Here is a 22,532-nt window from a genome sequence, read left to right on the forward strand (position 1 = left end):
GGCTCTGAGGCGCTTATAGCTGTGGAAGGAGCAGGTAGCAAACAGTCAAGGCCAAAGCATCGGAGCCATGCCCATTCAAGCACCACACCCACTCCCAGAGGCCACACCTATTGGCTCCCAGAAGGACCAGATCCTCCCAGGGACCTTGGCAAAAGCCAACAGCAACTCCCTGGAGGCTGTGGGATGGTAACTGGTCACCAAGGAGTTCAGGGATTCTTGGGAGTGGTAGTGCATTTTCCAGCGGCGTCCCTGAAAAACTGGGACATAATGACACCTTTCCAAGGTCCCACAAATGTTAGATTCCACCTTCAGAGGGTGTCAGATGGTCAAGGCAACATAGGACAACCTTCTCCTAAGGCTCTGAAGAGGCCAGGACTGCAAAGACTTTAACACAGGACGGGGAGGAAGAAAATGAAGAGTTGGGGCCCCAACTCAGCCTGAGGGAGGACAAAGACTCCACAGTCCCGAGAAGCAAACTGTTGGGCTCTGAGTCCCACAGAGTAGAGGGCAAAGGGTCTATGTCTCTGGCTCTTGCCAGAAGTTAGGTTCCTAGAGATTCTGACTACTGGGGCCTACAAGCAGGGCCAAAGGGTTACAGGGGAAAGGTCATGGGATCACTGGACCCTGAGTTAGGTGATGTCTGATGTCTGGATCTTAGAGTTCCAGGTCTTCAAGAAACAGGAATGTAAGGTGTGGACTCCTCAGCCTGATGGGGATGCAGTGGGCTCAGGCCCCTGTTTACAGAGGATGGAGCTAGGGAATCCAGTAACTCCTGCGGTGGACTGGATATGGAGGAGTGAGCTGAGGCGGGGTAGGGTCATCTGGAGTCATGGGGTCTCTTACCTGCTTGGTGGTATCCAAGGCAACAGCAGAAAATCAGCTCTGAACAAAGATAAGCAGGGAGTGCTGCAGAATGGCAATGGCGCTGGAAAGAACAGGCACAGGATCTCAGAGGCACAGAGGTGACAGGTGACGCACCTGGCCTCTTCCCTGGGGCATCCTGAGAGCCTAGCAACAGGCTGAGATTCTTAAAGGGACAGAGACATAGGACCTCATCCATAGGGTAGAAAAGGAAGTTAGGGTTGAACCAAGCTAGTTCTCTTTGCAGCCAAGGTTTGGCCTGGGATGATGGTACAGGCCTGTGATCTCTGCTCTTGGAAGGCAGAGGCAGAGGATTATGAGTTCAAAGCCAGCTTGGGTGACATAGTGAGACCCAGGACAGCCTGAGCTACAGCAACTCTAAAACAAAAATAAAACCCAACCAATCAAATATACACACACAAAACAAACACCAAAAACCCCAAAACTGCCAGGCGGTGGTGGCACACGCCTTTAATCCCAGCACTTGGGAGGCAGAGGCAGGCGGATTTCTGAGTTCGAGAGTTCGAGGCTAGCCTGGTCTACAGAGTTCCAGGACAGCCAGGGCTACACAGAGAAACCCTGTCTCAAAAAAACAAACCAAAAAGAAAAAAAAAAAAAAAAACAAAAAAACCCCCAAAAAACCAAAACTACCAACCCAACAGACAAAATCCAGCTGGGTGGTGCTGGTACTCACTTTTAATTCCAGAACTTGGGAGGCAGAGGCCAGTGGATCTGAGTTCTAGGCCAGTCTGGTCTATAGAGCAAGTTCCAGGACAGCCAGGGCTACACAGAGAAACCCTGTCTCAAAATACAAAGGTCCTATGTCCTCTCCCACTACCCCCTCAAATCTAAGGATCTGAGTCCCTGGTACCTTTCTAATCTCACTAGGCCATTCTGTTCTCTTCAGACTAAAGAATCCAGGCTGCCAAGAGTGGGGGGCCCTGCCTTGACCACCTTTATGTTTGGGATTCCAAGTTTGGTCCCTTATCTCTGTGGAGGTAGGAGTTCAAGCCCCATTCACCTCCCTTGCCCATGATACGGGAGGAGGGTGTCACTCTCTAGTCCCCCCTCCTTTGAGACAGTCTTATTTTTTTAAACTATTATTTATTTATTTATTATATGTGAGTACACTGTAGCTGTCTTCAGACACCCCACAAGAGGGCATCAGATATCATTGCAGATGGTTGTGAGCCACCATGTGGTTGCTGGGGTTTGAACTCAGGACCTGTGGAAGAGCAGTCAGTGCTCTTAACCACTGAGCCATCTCACCACCCCCTGAGACAGTCTTATTATGTAGCATACACAAGCCTCAAATTTGCAGTGATTCTGCAAATTTGAGTGTACGCACCATGGGGTGGCCTTGGGAGCCCCCTTGAAACATGCCAGGTATAAATGGTTGGCCCTAATCTTCACCATGCCCCTGTGTCCCTTGTAGAGGGGAAAGACTCGTCCCAGTGGAAGCCCAGGGCCTCCTGTGTCCCATTTCATGGAGGTGACTTCACCTGTTTGCACACTACCACCTCCTCTGTCTTCTCCTTGGCTCTCTTGATGGGCCTGCCTGTTCTTTCCACATTCTCTCTTCTCAGCCTTTCTCTCTTCCTACATGCTTTCTCCCTTCCTAGGCATCTTGTCTTTGCTCTTCTGTCTGGAGGTTATTTCTTCCCTGTCTTTCTCCCTTGTATCCCTTTGCTCTTTTCCCTGCCTCTCTGCGTCCTCAACTTGTGCTCTGATGGTCCCCCTCTCCAGTCTCTATTTTTATCCCTCTGACACACCCCTTGTGTCCACCTCTCTGTCTGTCTCCCCCCACCTCCCTTTTCAGTACTGGCTCTGGGTCCCAATTAGTTGGTGTTGGCCACGGCAGTGCAGGGCCCCAGCAGGCTTCTCATTACCGCTGGCGGCTCCTAATGAGCGTGGGGTGGAGTGACCCCGCGCCCCCAGCCCGGCCTGCGTCACTGCCGCCGCGGGGGCTGTGAGGGTATATAAAAGGGGAGTGAGCATAGCTGCCCAAGATCTGCACGGTAGGCTGGTGGCGGGGTTGGAGCGTGGGCCCTAGGCTTCTGGGCGGGAGGGTGACATTGAGATCCTGTCCCCTGTGTTCACAGGTGATGGAGACCTGCCAGATGTCCAGGAGTCCCCGAGAGCGGCTGCTGCTGCTTTTGCTGCTGCTACTGCTTGTGCCCTGGGGCACTGGCCCTGCCTCAGGTGTTGCCCTGCCCCTCGCTGGTGTGTTCAGGTAGGTGTGAGGTCCCGGACATCCAAGGAAGGGAGGAGACACCCGCAAGGGAAAGCGAGATACCGCGAGCGGGGGTTGGAGGGCAAGGGTGCTTAGCGTCAGACTGCAGTGGGGCCCCGCGGTGGCCTGTGGGGCCTAGTTCGCAATCACCGCATCTCTCTTCCCGCAGCCTCCGCGCCCCCGGCCGTGCCTGGGTGGACTTGGGTACTCCCCTGTCTCGGCGCAGCCTGGCGCTAGCTGACGACGCGGCCTTTCGGGAGCGCGCGCGCCTGCTGGCCGCCCTGGAGCGCCGCCGCTGGCTGGACTCTTACATGCAGAAACTGTTGCTACTGGACGCGCCCTGAGCCTAATAAAGAGCCTGTCGCACTGCGACTGCGCCTCCTTGCTGCGCCGCTCTCTTATGGGTGTGTGGGGAGGGACCCTCCGCGTCCTCGCTAGTCTCCGCCTTCTCCGAGTTCCCTCTTGGGTTGTCTGTCTCGAGCCTCTGTCCTTTCCGGATTTCCTCGCCGCTCCGTTATCCCTTTCGTTACAGTCGAGGGGTCCCTGATCCAGCTCTGTTTTGGTCCGGTTTTTTTTTTTTTTTTTTTTTTGTGGTGATGGTGGGGGGGGGGTATTTTCCGAGACAGGGTTTCTCTGGCACTCACTCTGTAGACCAGGCTGACCTTGAACTCAAGAGCTTCGCCTGCCTCTGCCTCCCAAGAGCTAGGATTAAAGGCAACCGTCACCACTCTGCTGGGTTGGATTCATAACCTTTTTGGGCCTACTGTTCCTCGGCAAAAGGAGGTCTCCAGCAATCCCGAGCTGGGCCACTGCAGGTGCGGGAGAAGGCGACTAATCACAGCCCGCAGCTCCCGGAGGCCCGGTCCCCACCGACACCTGCCCATTCGGCGAGCCCGCGGAGCAAGCGGACCGCGCCCTGATTGGTCTGCAGAGGAGGGTGGGGTCGAGGAGACCGCCCTCCAAAATTTGCATTTTCTGGAGGCGGACCGAGTTTTCATTGGCTTTTATGCTGTGGGGGCGGAGTTTCCACTTGCTGCTCTTGCTTGGTCTACGCGCAGAAGCAGTTAGCAGGCGGCGCCCACAGGAATCCCGGCTTCCGCTAGGCGATACTTCAGGACTCGAAATCCCGAGTTTTGACGGCTGTCTCCAGCTTTCAGACCACCTTAGAGCTTAGGGTGCGGCCAAAGAGCTTTCTCCAGACCCTTCCTCCGCAGGGCCCTTTTCGGACTACCACCCTCCTCCAGCAGCCCCTTCCACTGTCGGCCAGCTCTGGCCTGTCCTTCCGCATAAGGATCTGCTCAGACCTAGTTCCATCCGCCGCTCCACACATGGCCTGAGTCTTGTTCTCGAGTGTCTGGACCTGCCCTTCTCACCCCCGTCCTGGGCACTGGGAACAGCTTTTGGGCTGGGGCCCCAGGCTGACCTCTGCATCTTTCTCAGAGCCCGCCCTGGCTGCCAGCCTGCCTTTCCTGACTCTCCTTCCCATGGCCGAGCTGTATGGCTGATCGACTCTTCAGCCTTTAATACCCTCCCCCTGCCTACCATATACAAACTAAACTACACCACCTCTCAGAACTGAACGCTGGTGGCGCCTTGGAAAGTTAACAGCTTCAGCTGCAGCCCCAGATAATATTGTGTGCACACGCGTGTGCAGGTGTGTGTGTGTGTTCTCAGGCTGCAGCCACCTTGGTCCAAAGGTTGGAAGAGGCTCCTGGCATTGTAAACCATGGAGCCAGTGTTAACGAGGGAAAACTCTAAGTGAAGCCAAGGGTGCAACAAGATCCTGGCTTGGAGTGCTTATGACCTAGAGACCCCATTCAGAGCAATCTGGCAATCCCAGAGCTCAGAGGCTGCCAGCCAGTGGTCGTGCTTAGCCCTGTGTTTCATGAAGTTGCCACTGAGGAGCTGTCAGAGAAGCCTCTAGCTTGCCTGCTCAAACCCACTCTGACGGGGCTGTGTGCTCACAGAGCAGAGGGGCCTGCCTGGTTTACCACAAAGACCCAACTCAGGGACAGCAAGCTCTCCCCAGCCCTGCACTGTGATGATGCTACAATACCAGCCTCCAAAGCAGGAGAGAAGGATGGAGAAAGCCTAGGGACCTTGGGTCCCCTCTTGACTCAGCTGAGGCCCAGTTGCCCTCCTCCCCTGAACTTGTTTGGTGAGGCAATCATCCCGTGCTGAAGTCGTTACTGCGTGAGCTGCTATTGTTAAGAAACAGGAGAGAGCCGGGAGAGGCCATGGTCACATAACACAACTTAGGGATGTGGGTCCCATGCTGACGGAGTCAGTGACAGCAACAGGTCCAGTGGTGGAAGGGGGTGGGCTGTCTGCTGGGAAGGGGGCCTCACACTGGCGGCGGCTGGAGGTAGTAGAGCTGCAGGTGCGGCCAGGTGGGTGGCGGGGACTGGCTGAGCAGCAGGATGGAGAGCAGCAGCAGCAGCAGCAGGCCCAAGATGGGTGTGGGGACCAGTGGGTGCTGGCTGATTCTGGAGGGGAGGCAGGAGAGGCTGAAGGTGGCCCCAGGAAGATTGGTCTCACAAACTCGTGGCACCCCCACCTGAATCTGGGGACATTTAAAGGGCACACCTGATCCCTGGGGAGTGCTGGGGACATAGACAGTGCTGGGTCTGTGACCGCTCAACTGGTACTAGCTCTCTCGACACAGGCATGAGGGCTTGCTGCATCTCTGGCACAACGTGGCAACTGGAAGGCAGAAGGGAAAGACATTACTACCAGGCTTGGTCTGTCCTGAGTCCCTATCCAGTTCCCAAGTGTCTCTATACCTCTCAGGAGAGTTTCCTGGGGCGAGTTTATGGTGAGGGGTTCCCAGAAGGCTGGAGGGGTCAGCCTAGGTGGAGAAAGGACAGAACACATCCAGTCACTGAATTTGCAGTCCTTAGCGTCCTGGATGCAGACTGCACAGGAGGCCATGTATCCCTGGTAAGGGATGACTATAGCCTTCCACTTACTGGGTGAGGCAGTGACTGGGGAAAGTGGGCAGGCCAAGAACAGTACCTACTCGGTAGTTACGGGTGAGAGCTTCTCAGTCAGCACTTCTCCCCCTCCTCCCACCTGATCCTGTAAGTTTCTAGCCCCCAGGGCATTGGTTTACAGGTCTGTGTCCCTATGCTGGTCTCACATGCTGTGGATAAGAGGTCTGTCTCCCAGTGCCAGCCAATTCCTGAAGGTTCTGCCAGCCTGTCGCCCCTCCTCCTGTTTCTCTGGAAGGGCCACCTGTCTGACAATCAAGGTCTTCCGATGCCCACATTTGCTCCAAATACAATAACCAGCAGTGAGTGATAAGCCATCTAGCATGCCACTCCCAACTGCTAGGTCTTGCCCACTCTGCCTGGTCCTGAACTAAGAACAGAGAAGGGCTGGGCTTCCTCAATGAAGGGCCTGAGTGTGACAGGGCAGGTGAGGACTCCAGCACCTGTGCTCCATTCCTTAGCAAACCCTGGCCTCACCTATCACTTCCTTTACCTTGACAGGAGCTGAGACCTCTACCTGTCCTGCCACAGAGAAGGATGTGGTAGTCCAGACCCAAGCAGTATGGCCAGATCTTTGAGCCCACAAGTTCCTTGTTGGGTGAGTGTGTGGGGGGAGTCTGTGATGCAATTGGGGTTACATCCGTGAGACCGCAGGCTCAGACTGTGGAAACTGCAGCCTGTCTATATGTAGCTGGGGTCTCCAGGGAATATTCCAGCTGCCAGCTATCTTCAGCCTCCTCCCAACCCCTGCCTCTCATTAGCTGCAGTGAGGGCCTTGTTATCTCCTGACCAAATGATTTTTCTGTCTGTTCCTGAGGAGTTCAAGCTGGAGGGCAGAGCTGGGATTAGTTCCTCAGTTTCTGGGGATAGGACAGGTTCTAGGGTTTGCGTACCAGGACCCAGCTCTCCTCTTCTTCCTCCTCTTCCCGTCTTCTCAACCTACAGCAGACAAAGTGACTGGACACCATGCCTCCATACTTCTTTTCCCATTCTCAGAATTTTTTTAAAAAGCAAATTTTGGAGTTTGTGACCCCCCAAAAGGCTCAGAAGCCCCCGAACTAGACATTCCTAGTTGTCTCCTTCCAGCTGAACCCTAGGTAGAACCAAGGCTCCTGCTTTGCCCCCAAACCAGACACTCCAGGATGTGTGAACCCTGGAGGTTTGAGGGTACTGGTACTGTGTCTTTTCTCAGCCTTGGTCTTTTGGGTCTTGTTAGAAACTGGGTATCCAGCTCCCCTCTCCCAACCCTGGAACCTTACTATTTGGGCCCTCCCATGTCCAAATCATTTTTCTGGGTGTATCAGTGCCACCCCCACACCCTTAAGTCTATGATTCAGGGACACAGCTTTGAGGCTAGTATCAAGCTTCAGAGGCTGATTGGCCTCACTGAGGATCAGGGATCTAACCTTGTAGCTGCCATCAAGCCAGCAGGCTCAGGCACACAGCTGCTCCCAGCTCGGTCTCACTACACACTGCTATGGGATCCCCTGAAATACTCATGTGGGTTGGAGGGGTGTTGAGTCCCCAACCTTTTTCAGTCAGGCCCCAGCCCCATCTTGGGCTCCAGCATTTGCCACCCTGAAAATGTGTTGGTAGCAGTCCTACCCAGGGGCTGTAAGTCCCTTCCCTCCATCCTGATGACGTAGGAGGAGGTCACACTGATCAGAACCCTGAGACAGCCCAATCTCAGCTCTGCCCAGACAAGTCCAATTAGAGGTTGTGTAGGGGCCTCATTAGCTGTGGCAGCAGGAGTCTGGAGGAGGGGAGCACCACAGGAAGCTGAAGACGCTGTGACCAGACACCCAGCACTTTCCATTCTTACTCAAAGCCTGAGTAAGACCTCAAAATACACCCCCATCAGTCACAGAGATGGACTCCCAGGATCCATGGAGGCTCATGACAGCCCCCTTTTTGGTGCCCAAGACTGGTTCTGGAACCTGCAGGGTCTTCCGTGGCTGGGAACCCTCAAGGCCCCCATCAGTATTTTTCCAGCACCTCTGGCTCCTGAAGGGTGACAACAGTAAATCCAGCCTGGTCCTTGGGGTGCCTCCATGTGCTCACCCCTTTTTGGAATTACCAGGGTGTCAGGATGTACTGAGGGCAGGTCCAGGGTTCTGAGGCAGCCACAGACTGGATGGAGGAGGGGGATGTGACTCTTGCAGGGTGCCACCATCTTTATCTTCTGCCAGCCAGAACTACATCACTGTGGCAGAAGAAAGACTGTTACCCTGCTCCTTACCTCAAGCATGGAGTTCTGCTTCCTTCTGGAGCATGCACTGGCTGTCTCTGGAAGTCTGTCTGCGGAACATCAAGATTTGGTCTCCTGGACTCTTTAAACCAGAAACTGTCTCTGGGCTTCTGACCCAGCTCCAGCAAGGTACCCCCTACCTGAGGTCCAGACTGATGTAGAGGGCCCTCAGGGATACTAGCTTCTAAATTTTCCATGGGCTCCCTCTCAGTACCCATGGAAAGCCAGATATGCCATGGGCACTGATGATTCTACCTAACTCTTTCTCGGGACTAGAGATTGATGTCCCCAGGATGTCCCCATCCACTAGCCTGTGTCAAGAGGGGGCTCAGTATTTTCTTCCTTCTTCCTTCTGGGGGGAGTGTGTCTCTGGATGCAGGGCCCATTCTCCAGAGATGTTTCCTTTGTGTCAGTGACCTTAGCTACCAACTCCACTAACCTGACACTCTGTCATTGTTATTTTGTTCTGAGAGTCTTGTAGCCCAAGCTGGCATGAGCTTATTGTGCTCCAGGGGATAAGGGTGGCCTCGAACGCCTATCCTGCTTCTACTTCCTGGGAGCTGGGGCATAGCTGTGTGGCCGCTTTGCCCCTCCTTCTTTTCTCTTCTCTTCTTTTCTTTCCCCCCCTCCTTCCTCCCTCCTCCCCTCTCTCTGAGCTAGAGTCTAACTCTGTAGCTCAGTCTAGCATCAAACTCATGGCAAGCCTCTTGCTTCAACATTCCTAGTTCTAGAGTTGCCGTGTGATTCACCACTCTCCATCCCTAAAGATTGGTGACCTCCAGGCTTGTGTACCTAGGTACTTTGAGAGGCCCTGGATGTCTTACAAGATGTCACCTCACCTATAAACTTAACCTCTTCCCCACCTTCCTTCTCGGCACTGCCCTCCTGCCCTGTCCCTGCCCGTCCTCATTCACAGCCGGAGACAGACTCTTTGCTGGGTCACCTTCTCATCCAAGTCACTGTAGCATCCTAAGACCACTCTGTGGCTTTATGTTCCCAAGCATCTTCAGGTCACTTTCCTTCTACTGTCCCCAACCTGGAGCAGACATCCCTCTCCATCCCAGGCCAACTGCCACCTAAACTGGCTGACCCATTTGGGGTTCACTTGTCTTGGGTGACTTACCTGTGTACAGGGCCAGGTCAGGAGTACACAGGGGCTTCTGCTCAGTGCAACAGGCCTATCACAGTATACAGACCTTGGGTAGAAAGACCCCTCGTTCTTTGAGACAGAACCTCTGTGCAGCTTAGACTCATTTTAGTGCTAAGCCTGCCTCTTTTTTCTTCCTTTCATTTTATTATTATTTTTTAAAGACAAGTTTTCTCTATGTATCCTTGGCTCTCCTGGAACTCGCTCTGTAGAGCAGGCTGGTCTCAGAGATCCGCCTGCCTCTGCCTCCCCAGTGCTGGGATTAAAGGCGTGCGCCACCATCACCATGCAGCTTTTTAAAAGACACCTCATGTTCTTCACAGTATGTACGATCATAAATAAACACATCCTGACAGGTTTTTCTATGGGGCAGCTTGAGTTTGCCTGTCCCTCGTGGGCAGGGGTGTGTTCTATTGGCTAGGGTTGGACCCCCAGCCTGTATCTCTGTAAGCTCACTGAGTGGGTGACCCAGCAAAGGGGCAGAGATGGTAGTGGACTCCTGTGGCTCAGAGCCTCTCTCTGCATACCTGTTGTCTAGCAGGGTCCTCAGAGGGAAACTCAGCCTCCTCCTGTGGCTCAGTCTCAGCCTCTTCCCACTGCCACACTCCACACAGAGGACTGGACAGGCCAGCACTGGCTGCATTCTGCTCCTGAAAGCAAAAGCTGTACGTGAACCTGGGAGGGCCAGGGAGAAGTGGGGGCCTAGGCAGGACAGAGGTGAAAGGGTACAGGGTGTGGGGCTGGGACGAGAAGATAGGTGGAAAGGTATGGAACAGGTATAGAGGAAATTGGTGATGGGACCACAGACTGGTGAGAGATAATGTTAAGGAACATGGCCTGAGGGAGTTTTCAGGGCTGGGGCTCAGGCACAGCAAGCTGGAGAAGGGCAGGTGATGAGGAGGTATTGCGCTGGCCAGACGGAGGAGGGTCTGCACAGGGACACATGGAGAGTTTCCATGGTAGCAGAGCCTACCTACCTGCCGGATAGCTTGGATCTCCAAGTCCAGTGATGGGGGCAGGGCCATGATCCACCCTACTCTTCCTGCCTCAGCCCCTTCCAGCAGCCTGGCCACACAGAGGGGAAGCCTAGCTTTTGGAACAGTCTTTGCCCTGTGGCCCAGCCCTCTCCTGCCCCTGTCCACTAGACGCCCTCCCTGGTGACTGCCCACGCATCCTCATTCCCTCCTGAACACCCACTCACTTCTCTGGGGCTTCCTGGCTCTGACTCAGCTGCTCCTCCAGGTTTGAGATCTCCTGCCTCAGTTCCTGCAAGAAGCAGAGCAGGACCTCGTGGACTCCACAGACCGCGTCTTTCTGACACATACTACCAATGACCAGGGTGAAAAGCAGTGGCAAAAAGTTCAAAGGCTAAGAGAGCCCAGAAGCCCAGAGCACAAGGGACAGCCAGGAACATCACAAAGGCAGAAGGGACTCTCCTAAGGTGGGCAGATTCACAGAAAACACACAAAGGAGCCACCCAGCTAGACAGACTTGGCTTAGGGGTAGACAGCTGCTCCCGGAGAGGTGAGTGCTGTGGGAAAATTTCCACAGAAAACAGAACTAGTAGAGGGCAGGTTTGCAGTGAGGAAGGAAGGGGCAGAGAGATGCAGTGGCTTAGCAGGGAGGAAAGCCACAGCTGCAAAGAACCCATAAAGATGAGAAGAGGCGCCATGGGCACTGGGACTACCTGGGTGGTAGCTCTGTACTCCTCCAAGGTCTGGGCCAGACTCTCTGCATGGCGGGTCCGCTGGGGTAGGGAACGCAAAGCCAGGGCTCAGTCCCCCAAGACATGAGGCTGCTGAAGGGTGAGCTGGGACAGCCTGGACTCTGCAGGCCACACTGTGACCTGGGTGGGCTCCTGCCACACAAGGCAGGGGCTATGAAGGCATGCTAAGGGCAGGTGTGCACCCCACCCCTGCCCGTCCCTCACCTCTGAGAGGACTGCTTCATGCTGGCAAATGAGTCGTTCGCACTCACAGAGCTGCCGCTGCCAAGGAAAGAGCCTGTCCACCTCTTTGCTGGCCTCCCCTCGGCCCCTACTGCATACCCCCTCCCCCACCATCCCTGCCCAGGTCTTCCCTCAGCCACCAGTGACATCCGTGGGTGTCAGCTGTTCTGAAGGGGACTCCAGCTGAAGTGCCCGGGGAGCCCTTCGGCATGTGGATTCTGACGCAAGAGCCTGTTCTCAGCAGCTCCAGTGCTGACTTGGGCTCAGGGAGGTGAGCAGTCCTTGGGCCCTAGACAAATGCCGCACCTTCAGAGCATCTTTCTCTGTGGTCAACTCCTCACTCCGCCTCTTCACTCCATCTCTCTCCGCTAGCAGCTTCCCATTCTGGAGGGAGGACAGTGTGCTCACCAATCAGCAGTGTGAGCTGACAGCTGCCATTCACTGCCATGGGTGCTCCCCGGTTAGCCCTTCAATTCTTCTACCACCCTGCGGGGGGACCTTAGCTGCAATTCCTCCATAGGTGTTTTCCTCACTGATAAGGTAATGACTGGATTTTATGAGGTCCCTGTGAGTTAAGTGAGTGAATAATAACTTCTAAGTACTTTGCATGTGTGACTCCATTTCTTTTCCCATTTTTAAAGATAAAGGCAATTCAGGCACAGAGGGGCTGAGTAATTTGTTCCAGGTCACACAGCTCTTGCTCATGCTAGCACAGGCCAGTGAGTGTGAATGATTACAGCATTAGAGCTAGCAGCACCTTGAATGCACCGGATATAAATGTTAGAGATGAACATTTAGCTGGGTGGTGGTGGGGCACGCCTTTAATCCCAGCACTTGGGAGGCAGAGGCAGGCAGATTTCTGAGTTTGAGGCCAGCCTGGTCTACAGAGTGAGTTCCAGGACAGCCAGAGCTACACAGAGAAACCCTGTCTTGAGAGAAAGAGAGAGGGAGAGGGAGAGAGAGAGAGAGAGAGAGAGAGAGAGAGAGAGAGAGAGAGATTTAACTTAAAGAAACTCATGCTTCCTAACATACAGAACTAAAGTACAGAGAGCCCAGAACACACAGGAGCGGGCCGTCACACCTCAGCCTCAGCCGTAATAACTATACTTTGGTTCCTTCTTTCCCTGTATCTTTTGCTTTCTTGTCTAACTCAGTCATTTTAAAGCAAATCTCCCATTTAGCCTGGAGCAACCCCAGTGTTGCCCTACTTATGACAGCTTGTTTCCTTTCGTAAAACATAATTCCAGAATTGGCAACAAAATCAACCAGACTTCTTGTTTTCCACCTAGGGTGTTGGCCTGTGGCAGACATATGCCCCCAGACGTGGACCCTTGTAGTGACTTTACAATGTCTGCCCGTCCCCCACTGAAGCAGACAGGTAGACCCAAGGGCCTGCACTGTCCATAGCACACTGCCACCTGTGTGATGCCCAGTCCCACCTCTAACACTCAGCCTCTAGGGGGCCAGATGGAACTCTGGGTGACAAAAGCCATATGAGAAGTGGCAGCACTGTAGGCACAAGGTGTACAGAAGTGGAACAAGGGAGACACAGATTATGCTAAGCCCAAGGCTCACTGAGGAGGCTCAGGCTGGGTGGTGGAACAGCCACTGGGCTTAGTAAGGAGGTGGTTCCTGGGCTGAACCTCCCAAGGGGAGGCAGTGAGGTCAGGAAAAGACATCCACAACAGCTGTCCAGAGCAACCTAAGAAGACAATGGCCCAAAGCTGGGTGGGAGGGAATCCAGCTGCCATCTCAGCACCAGGGAAGCTGAGGCAGGAGGATAACTTTGAGTACCAGGGCAGCCTGGGCTACATAACAAGACCTTGTCTTAAAAAACAAAAAGAAAGTTGGGCACATGCCTTTAATCCCAGCATTCAGAAGGCAGAGGCAGGTGGATCTCTGAGTTTGAGGCCAGCCTGGTCTACAGAGAGAGAGAGGGCTTCTATACAGAGAAGCCCTGTCTTAAACAAACAAACAAACAAGCAAGCAAGCAAATGAATCTGAAGATTCAAAGTCCAAGGTTCCAGGCACCTGAAGTCTGGCAAGCCACATCCTCCTCCAGAGCCCAGGAGCTGAGGCCAGTTAGCTCTGGTATGCAGCCTCGTCCCTACTCCAGGTCATAAGTGCGTGACTCACCTCAGCAGCTTGGGCTGCTGGGTGAAGGGCAGAGGAAGGACAGCTGGGAGTGCTGTGTCAACACCTGTCCACCTGGTGGGACCCAAAAGCCATCTCAGCACCATGCAGCCTCCTGCAGAAGCACCGGCTGTAGGTCCATGGGATTCGGCCAGCGGCCAGACTTTTGGAGACTGAGTATCCCGTTACTCCAGCAGGCCATGTGGTGTAACCTGAGATCTCAATTTCTAGATCTCAGTGGGTAGCTGCAGCAGGTCAGCAAGGGGCCCAGAATAGCTCTAGCCATCTATGCTTGGACTAGCATGCCTAGAAGCCCTGCTGCAGGGCACAGGGCCTGGGGTAGGAGGCAGGGGTGCAGGCGGCCAGTTCACACAGCCGACTCCTGCTGTCTGCATGGCATGCCCTGTGGGCAGCGACAAGAAAACCTGTCTGCTATAGAAACAGCTGTCCCAACCCCTCCTATCTGGCTCCAGGCTGAAGGTGAGACGTCCTCTTAGGCTCCCTTGCAGCCATGGCTAAGGGATTCTCCCTAGCCAATGATATTGTGAGGTGGCTGTTCACAGAGGGGCAGGTATGTGTGAGTGTCTGTGTATGTGTGCACACACATGCGCGCATGCACCTTGCCTTGAGCCATCTGTGACTATGAGTCCACAAGCAGGAAAAAAAGCTGGTAGGGACGGGGAAAGGAATTTACCTGCAGTCTCAGACCTTACCTGGGTGAGTTCAAAGCCATCCTGTACTATAGAGTGAGACCCTGTTACACTGGGGCTGGGGATGTGGCTCAGTGTTGCTTACCTAATACATGCGAGACTCTGGGATCCATTCTCAGCATATCCACTCTTAAGAAAAGAAGCCAGGGGCTGGAAAGATGGCTCAGTGGTTAAGAGCACTGACTGCTCTTCCAGAGAACCCAGGTTCAATTCCCAGCATCCAGATGGTGGCTCACAGCCATCTGCTCCAGGAATCCCACACCCTCTTCTGCTCTGTGAAGGCACTAGGCACTCACATGGTACACAGACATTTATACAAGCAAAACATTCATAGACATAAAATAAATTATTTTAAAAAATATTCTGGCTGGGTGGTGGTGGCCTTTAATCCCAGCACCTGGGAGGCAGAGGCAGGTGGATTTCTGAGTTCGTGGCCAGCCTGGTCTACAGAGTGAGTTCCAGGACAGCCAGAACTACACTGAGAAACCCTGTCTCAAAAAAACAACAACAAAAAAACCAAAACAAAACAAAAAAAATATTCTGGAAGATACCGTGACTGAATGCAGCTTTCAAGGCGTTTCCATTGTCCTGGAGGAGAACAACAGTTCACAAGGAGCCATAGAACAGTGAAGAAGAAAACTTAAGAGTTTCAGAAAAATGTCCAGTGGGGACAAGGACAGAGACTCAGGACAGTAGCTGGGGTCCAGGAGGCAGAGAACTGTAAGCTGAAGAACTGAAGGCCCCAGCCCTGGCTGGCAAAGGGGATGGACCTTGTGAGTGTGCTTCCCTCCCAGCTCACCCAGAAGTGAGGGCAATGCAGCCTGAGATGCGAGCCCCCAGGAATCTGCCACCTTGGGGGAAGAGGGACGGAGGTGATATTATTTAACATTTGATGAATTTCAATATGGACAACAATCCAGAGTGAACTGGGACTTAGGTAGGTCTGAGGTTGTAGGATTGGCTCTCAGGTAAACACCCTCACTTCACCCTTTCCACAAGCAGACCATGCAGGCTCCTCCTGGCTCCTGGAGAACCCCAGGCCTGGTGGCAGACTGCCTGCATGCTCAAGGCCCAGCACTCCATCTCCAGCACCACCAAGATGAAAAACAGAAACAAAAGTTTAGAAATGAAGGAAGACTCGCATCCCTGGAGGAGGCCTATCATGCCCATGGGGGTGAGCGACTTCAATGCCTATGTTTAAAACATTGTTTTATAAGCTTTCGCAGTTTCATTTGCATCGTCAGAGATCAAACCCATCAACAACACAGTGATATAGACAAAGGCACCTGACATTTTTTTTCTCTAGACAGTCTAGTTACATAGCAGAGACTAGCCTTGAATTCAAAATCCTCCTGCTTAAAACTCCCAAATACTGGGATGACAGGCGTGGAACACAACACTAGCTTGTTGAATTTTACTGTGCATACCCTATATATCCTACCTTGAGTTAGAAACTTTCTAAGTATTTTCTAATTTAAACTTCACGTTGCCCCATGAGGTAAGGCCACTGGATTGCTCCCCTGATGGTCAGGGCACCATGATGCAGACATAGGAAGAACTGGCCAGGGTCTCCCCAGGACCCCCACCCCGGGGACTGCCACAGTACGTGGGGTACTGGGCCCCTTTGGTCTGCAGGATAGGGGTAGGAACCTTTGAAGGTGGGTGGGGCTCCACTCACCTCCTCCTGCAGCGTCTCTACCTCAGCCACCAGGTGCTGCTGCTCCTTCTCCTGGCCCACCCCAGAGAGAGAACAGAATCAGTTCAGGTCCCAGTGCCAGTACCCTCCCTGTTCCAGGAACGCAGTCAGGACCTGTATTACTAAAGAGCCAGGCTGTGAGGGTGCGGGTAGGGTGGAGGCACAACTCCTGCCATCTTGGAGGCGTGTGGGTGAGCGGGACCTGGAACTCAGGTGACCTCTGTCCCTTCACCTGTCCTTTCTCTGTAGCCAGATGCGCCCTGCCAGCACTCACTGTATGCCGGGCCTGGGCCATCAGACTGCGATTCTGCTCCTCCAGGCTCTTGGCCAGAGTCTTCAGGTCCTCTAGCTCCTCATCCAAAGCCTTGGCCACCTGCAGGGCCTGCTGGGTACTGAGAGGTGGCACAGACATAAGAGGAGGAAGGCAGAGAAGCAGAGCAAAATATCCCAGATTGAGGGGAGACTGGAACAAGACATGTGGTAGGCCAAGGGGCACACAAAGGGACTGGAGTGAGTGTTGGGTGGCAATACTGTTCACCTGAGGAAGGGAGCATGTGATCATACAGCAAAGAATAAAACAGGGTGGGGTATGGAGAAAGAGAGCAAAAACTGGAATGAAGCAGTCAGACTGAAGCCAAAAGGCTAGGAGACAAGCCCCAGACAGGGAGATGGAAGACAGGGCTAGGTGGTAGACTACCTGCCTGTACCTAGGGTACCTAGGGCCCAGGCTCCCTGACAGCCCAGGGTGGGGTCAATGAGGAAGGCACAGGTCCTGACCTTCGCAGCTGCTTTCGCAGGGCTGCAATCTCCTCTCCTAGGCGTGCGGAGCCCTCCTCAGCAGTCTCCACACTGCGCTGAAGCTTGGCGTTCTCACCAGCAAGCCTCCTGTTGCTTAGCTCAAGGTCCTCCAGGCTGCTCAGCAGCTCAGCTGTGGCAGGCCTAAGGACAGCAAGGGCCTGGTCACCAACACACTCCTACTCCCCCTCCCCACAGCTTTCTAGGTGGAGCCGGTGCTGGTAGCCAGAAAATACTCCTCTGAGGACAGATCAGAAGGAAAGTCCAAGGCTCCCCTCTCCCACACCCCAGAGAGGCTGGAGAAAATAGAGTGGGGTTGGGGTGGGGAGGACAGGCACCCCTCAGGCCTGGGGTCTTCTCCTCCAAAGCTCTCTAAGTTGGCTGGCTCCTCAGCTTCTGCACATGCTGGAAAGAGACAGATGAAAGGAAATTAGAAGCCGGGCGGTGGTGGCGCACGCCTTTAATTCCTGCACCTGGGAGGCAGAGGCAGGCGGATTTCTGAGTTCGAGGACAGCCTGGTCTACAGAGTGAGTTCCAGGACAGACAGGGCTACACAGAGAGACCCTGTCTCGAAAAACAAAACAAAACAAACAAACGAACGAAAGGAAATTGGAGTTTCTGGTAACTTTAAATGTTGGGGTGTCCAAGGACCCTGGGAATGTCCTGGACTCTGTGTAGCTCTGGGGTTCCCTGAGCTGAGTTACTCTTATTATACAGGCTGCTTGCTCACACCTGCCTGGAGATCAGCCAGGTCTTCTGAACTAGCCTCGAGGGACGCCTCCACTTCCGAAACCCACTCCTCTCCTGTTCCCAGCTTTCCTCCTCAGGCCCTCCTCACTACCAGCCTGTCATCTATTGGAGTTCAGCAGGTTTCACTCAGTTCTACCACACCCAACCTCACCCTCCTTACTCTCTCTCCTGGGGAGCTCCCCAGCCTCTGCCTCAGCCTCTATTCTCTCTATGTGACCTACACCCCTGCCACTCACAGCCCTCCCTGGTCCCCAAGACCGAAGAAGCTTCAAGATTCAAGAGAATGCCAAGAGCTGGGTGTGGTGGAGCATGTCTTTAATCCTAGTAGTAGTAAGGCAGAGACAGGGTGATCTCTGTGAGTTCAAGGGTATCCTAGTTTACATAGTGAGTTCCAGGACACCCAGGGCTATATAGAAAGACCCTGTCTCAAAACCAACCAAACAAACAACTCCAAAACCAACCAAACAAAACCCCCAAAAAACTAACAAACAGAAAAGAGAATGCCAAGAGAGCTGCAGTCTGGGTTCTGTAAAGTCACTTTTTAGCTGTGTACCGCTGAGGCGTGGGTTCCCAGTATAGGGCTGGGACACAGCTGGGACACATGTCTGCGCTCATGGAAAGGGAAGCAGGTGTGAGAGGTGTGTGTGGTGGGGCAGGAGGGGAGCCTGGCAGGCCAAGACTGCCCTGGGCCAAGTGAAGATTTCAATAGTGTAGGTGCCCCAGGGCCCTCAGCTAGACAGCAAGGAGGCTGCAGTCTCCTCAGGCTCCACACTAGGGCTGGAGCTGGGAGGAAGGGATGGAAAACCTGACCCCAAAGTCCAGGATAAGGGGACTGTCCCAAAGGCACCAGAAAGCCACCACAGCTGCAGGCTGAACAGAGGCCCCAGATCTCTTTAGCCCTTGCTGTGTGGAGCGAGTAGATGAGAAGGCCCTGCTGACCCCTGCTGACCCCTGCCACCCAGCGCCTTCTATAAATAATCTCACCAGATGGCAGGTGTGGAGAAGCCAGGGCTCCCCCGAAGGCGGTCTCCTCTGCCCGCTCTAATCCCCTGTATCAAAGGCAAGAGGCTCAGGTCCCCAGCAGCCACCACAGCCACAACCTGTGTCTGCAGGGGTGTGGGGGTGATGGAGGAGGGGAGGGCTGTAGGGAGGGAGGGGCTCTATGGTAAGGGTGAGGCCAGATGGCAGGCCTGGGCTGTGAAGGGCAGCCCTTCCTATGGTCAGCCCTACTGCTTCTACTCCACCCCTGCACCAGCATCCAAGGCATCCAGTCCTCAGACAGTTTAGCCCTCCTTGTCTTTTCACAGGTCTCTCCTTAGCCCCAAGCCAACCACACGGGGTGCCTGGGCCTAACTAGTATTGACTGCAGAGTAGACCTGAAGACTTCCTAGGTGGGAGGCTGGTGGTGTAGGGACTCACCCCTGCAGCTGACAGGCAGCAATCCAGTCCCGCATGACCACCAGAAAGGTGTCCAGTTCCACAGTGGCTCCAGCACCCTCCCCATAAGGGTCCAAGCTTTGGGCCAGTGTTTGGAGGCGCACATCCTGAGGTCCCTGTCCTGTCACAGCCTCCAGGTAGGCCAGGAGGTGGGCCACAGTCACAGTACCTGGGACAGAGCATTATGGGGAGGACTGGACTGGGCAATGACCAGTGGGACAGGCCACAGCTTAAGAACTGTGTCTGTCATCAGCAGGTTGATGACACACCTGCCCTACGGCATGCAGAGACACCTGGGGCAAGTCCCTCCCATGAGTCAAGTTTTCTGGTCCATCTCAGGGTAGACCAAAGAGCATGAGCCAGGGCACAGCCACTGCTGTAACCAGGCCTAAGGCTAACTACAGACCAGGGGCCCAAGCCCTCCCTACCCATCCCTTTACGCATGTCATTATCCTGTTCCTGAAAGACCCCTAAGGAGGGTCCAAGCCTAGCCCTCCCTGTGGATCCCCAACCCCCACCTGTCTTGTGAGGGTCACAGGCTTCAAATGTGGAGTTGAGGATTTGTTCCTCTAGGCTGAGCGGTGGCCCTGAATTTGCTTCCTCAGGCTTCTCCCAGAGGTACACTGTAGAGAAAAGAGGATCCACCCTGAATGAGGAGACACCAGGAGCTGGCTGGCCCCTAACGCCTGGGCTCTGCTGAGTTGGGGGAAATTTTACTAAGAGCTGTACGGTGGGGACCGGTAAAGGACAGCAGGAGGCTTCCAGTAAGGTGGCAACATGAGGGTTTTTGAGTCACTGCTCTCAAGTGGGTCCCATCCCTCAGGCCAGGGAGTGCCCCCTGCTGTCTGTCTAACACTTTGTAGCCAAGGGACTCTGGAGCCATTAGTGAGCTCTGAGATGACCCTCACCTCCCCCCTTCTCCAGCCTCCGTTATGGACGGGGGGGGGGGGGGGGGGGCCCCAGGCTTGAGGAAAGCAGGGAGGAGCCAGGATGAAGGTGGCCGAGGAGCCAGGAACAATCCAATAAGGCGTGGGCAGCCTACATCGATCCCACCCGATGCAGCCCTTCTCCCAGTTGCCCCAGGGACCAAGCCTCTCCTCTCCACATCCTCAGCATGGCGTCATCAGAGCCAGAGGAGCTGGCTCCAGGGTCAGCATGGAGATAAAGAGGAAGGATGGGTTGTGGAAGCAGGGGTGGCAGGGGGCTGCTTAGGAGCTGAGCCTCTTGCCAGCCTCCCCTGAGTCAGCAGCTCCACAGCCCGCCTGTGGCAAGCCTCTTCTTTGGAGGTCTGTTTCTGTGCCAGTAAAATCCCCCTCAAGAGGGCGGAGAGGGTTGTTCCATCTGCATATATAAAGATGTGAGTGCCTGCGTGTGTGTGTGTGTGTGTGTGTGTGTGTGTGCAGTAGTGATTGTGTCATGTGTTCAGGGTGTGTGTACGTGCAATATGTGTGCACATGAGTATGTATGTGCATATATGTACATATGCACGCATGGAGTGTGTGTATGTGTGTGTCCGTGTGTGTATGTGTATGGCCTGTGTGTATTGGTAGGGCAGCTCTCCCCTGGCTCAGATCCACTGTGTGTGTCTGCCTACACTTCTGTCTTCTAGGGTCTGTTGGCCTGCAGCTATATTCATAGTGCATGAATGCAGCAGGCACTCAATAAACAGAGCTTCTTGAAGCCAAGGGTGGTTTCCTACGTCTCATAGCCTGGCCCGCTTAGATGAGTACCCACTGCACATGGCTGCAGGGTTAGAGTCTGAGCTGGGACTAGAGTGAGACACCTGTCCTGTCCTCCCCCTACACACCCCAGCAAGCTCAGACTCAACCTCTGAGCCACAGGAGTATCCTCTAGGACAGCTCCCTCCCTCCTGGGGAGGAAATGGACGGGATGGGATGGGGTGGGTCTCTTCGAGTGACTACAGGCCCTTATGGAGCGTCAGAGCCACGGCAGCTGCTGTTCCTACAGATGAGGAGTCTGAGGCACACAGGCAGCAGAAGCAGCATAGTCGCCTTCTAGCACAGAGTCCTCTTTTTCACGCTGACACTTGCAGGATGCTCTGCCCCAGTCTGACTTGGACCCTTTTTGGCTCCCATGGGAGGGCATTAGGGCAGGTTAGTTAGGGGAGGTAGACTTCAGCTGGGCTGCTACTCCCCATCCCCCATGTTAGAGAGGAGGGCTCTGTGCTGTGGCCCAGTAAGGGCACTGGTACACAGTCCCTTCCCAAGGTCTTGAAGGAAGACACCGTTCCTTCCCTTCTTTCTTCCTTCCTTCCTCCTCCTCCTCCTCCTCCTTCTTCTTCTTCTTTTTTTTTTTTTTTGCAGTTTTTAGGACAGGTTTTCTTTGTGTAGCCCTGGCTGTCCTGGAACTCACCCTGTAGACCAGGCTGGCCTTGAATTTAGAGATTCACCTGCCTCTGCCTCTGAGCGCTGGGCTTAAAGGTGTGCATGACCGCTGCCCTGCTCTACTTTTCTTTCGGGACCCTTGCCCGTTTTCCCCCAGCCTCTCTCACATGTCCAGCCTCTCTCACATGTCCAGCCTCTGTCCTGTGTCCTTCTGTCCTTTTTCTCCCCCATCCCCCTACTCTATCTTAATCTTGTTATTCTGTTCCAAGCGCATTCTCTCTTCTTTGGCATCCTCATCTTTCAGCCTTGGCTATCCCCTGTGGGTGTGTTCTTCCTTTTCAGTCTGCAGTCTCAGAAGTTGACCTGGCCATGGTCACAGTTACTGGTAGCCGCTCGCCCTCTGCTGGTGCAGGCGAGGATTAGATGCCAGTCATTTCCCAAGCCAGCCAGCCTCATTGGCATGCTGGTGTCTCTGTCTTGCCTATAAACCCCTCCTATTTGCAGAAGTTACCCCAGAGATTGGGGTGCAGATCTCAGCCTTGAGCAGAGCTGCAGGCCCACCTGTGGACACCCTGTAACTGCCTATACAGAGGCTGGAACTTCCTACCCCCATCAGACTGGCCCTCCCTGTTAGCACATCCTCAGGAGATGGAGACAGAGAAACCAGGAGAGTGAAGGAAGGAGAGAGATGCATGGGGAAAAGAGTTGCTGAGATAGGCCAGAGACAGAGATAAGCAGAGAAGAAAACAGGAGTGAAGGGCATAGGGATAGAGGCTGGCCTATAGGAGTCAGTGAGCCAGTACCTTCCTTCGAAAGCTGACAAGTGCTGGCTCCCACACCCACTTGTCTGCCCACAGCAAAACTGGCACTGCTCTGGGGTAGCAGCACCAGTGTGCAGAGGCTGGCTGCACGTGCTCCTCCTGCACTTAAGCAGGCCAAGCTGGAACAGAGCCTTCTGTTAGTGTAAGGCACATACTAGTTCTCAAGGATGTGTATAAGCATGAGAATAACTCGGCATGTTTCCGTGAGGCTTAACACAGAAAACAGACTTTGTATATGAGTAAAGTTAAATAAAATCAGTTAATATACCATTTATATCACCTAATTGATTTGGCCTTGAACTTTCTTATTGCCTCAGACCCTTCAGTTCCTACAGGTGTGACCCCTTTGCCAGATATTATATATATTCTCTCTCTCTCTCTCTCTCTCTCTCTCTCTCTCTCTCTCTCTCTCTCTCTC

General features: G+C 54.0%; 2 protein-coding genes across 2 annotated transcripts in view; one reads left to right on the forward strand and one right to left on the reverse strand.

Moving 5' to 3' along the window:
- The first annotated feature begins 2,685 nt into the window (after window positions 1-2,685).
- Window positions 2,686-3,504, forward strand: Pth2 (parathyroid hormone 2). Its single transcript, XM_028788802.1, has 3 exons — window positions 2,686-2,879; window positions 2,964-3,094; window positions 3,264-3,504. The coding sequence occupies exons 2-3, from the start codon at window positions 2,967-2,969 to the stop codon at window positions 3,436-3,438; spliced, it is 303 nt and encodes a 100-aa protein (XP_028644635.1). The 5' UTR covers window positions 2,686-2,879; window positions 2,964-2,966; the 3' UTR covers window positions 3,439-3,504.
- Window positions 3,505-5,438: 1,934 nt separating this feature from the next.
- The window catches only part of Ccdc155 (coiled-coil domain containing 155), a 22,219-nt gene continuing 5,125 nt past the window's right edge, over window positions 5,439-22,532 (reverse strand). The window contains 18 exon segments of the mRNA XM_028789027.1: window positions 5,439-5,580; window positions 5,681-5,797; window positions 5,878-5,942; window positions 6,978-7,017; window positions 8,312-8,382; window positions 10,007-10,129; window positions 10,457-10,544; window positions 10,681-10,745; window positions 11,167-11,226; window positions 11,410-11,466; window positions 11,734-11,811; window positions 15,949-15,999; window positions 16,241-16,358; window positions 16,744-16,905; window positions 17,100-17,166; window positions 18,496-18,560; window positions 18,931-19,117; window positions 19,467-19,571. Of these exon segments, the coding sequence (XP_028644860.1) occupies window positions 5,439-5,580; window positions 5,681-5,797; window positions 5,878-5,942; window positions 6,978-7,017; window positions 8,312-8,382; window positions 10,007-10,129; window positions 10,457-10,544; window positions 10,681-10,745; window positions 11,167-11,226; window positions 11,410-11,466; window positions 11,734-11,811; window positions 15,949-15,999; window positions 16,241-16,358; window positions 16,744-16,905; window positions 17,100-17,166; window positions 18,496-18,560; window positions 18,931-19,117; window positions 19,467-19,571 (1,661 nt within the window).

Source organism: Grammomys surdaster, unplaced genomic scaffold (genome assembly GCF_004785775.1).
Source record: "Grammomys surdaster isolate TR1022 unplaced genomic scaffold, NIH_TR_1.0 125769, whole genome shotgun sequence".
Classification (NCBI taxonomy): Eukaryota; Metazoa; Chordata; class Mammalia; order Rodentia; family Muridae; genus Grammomys; species Grammomys surdaster.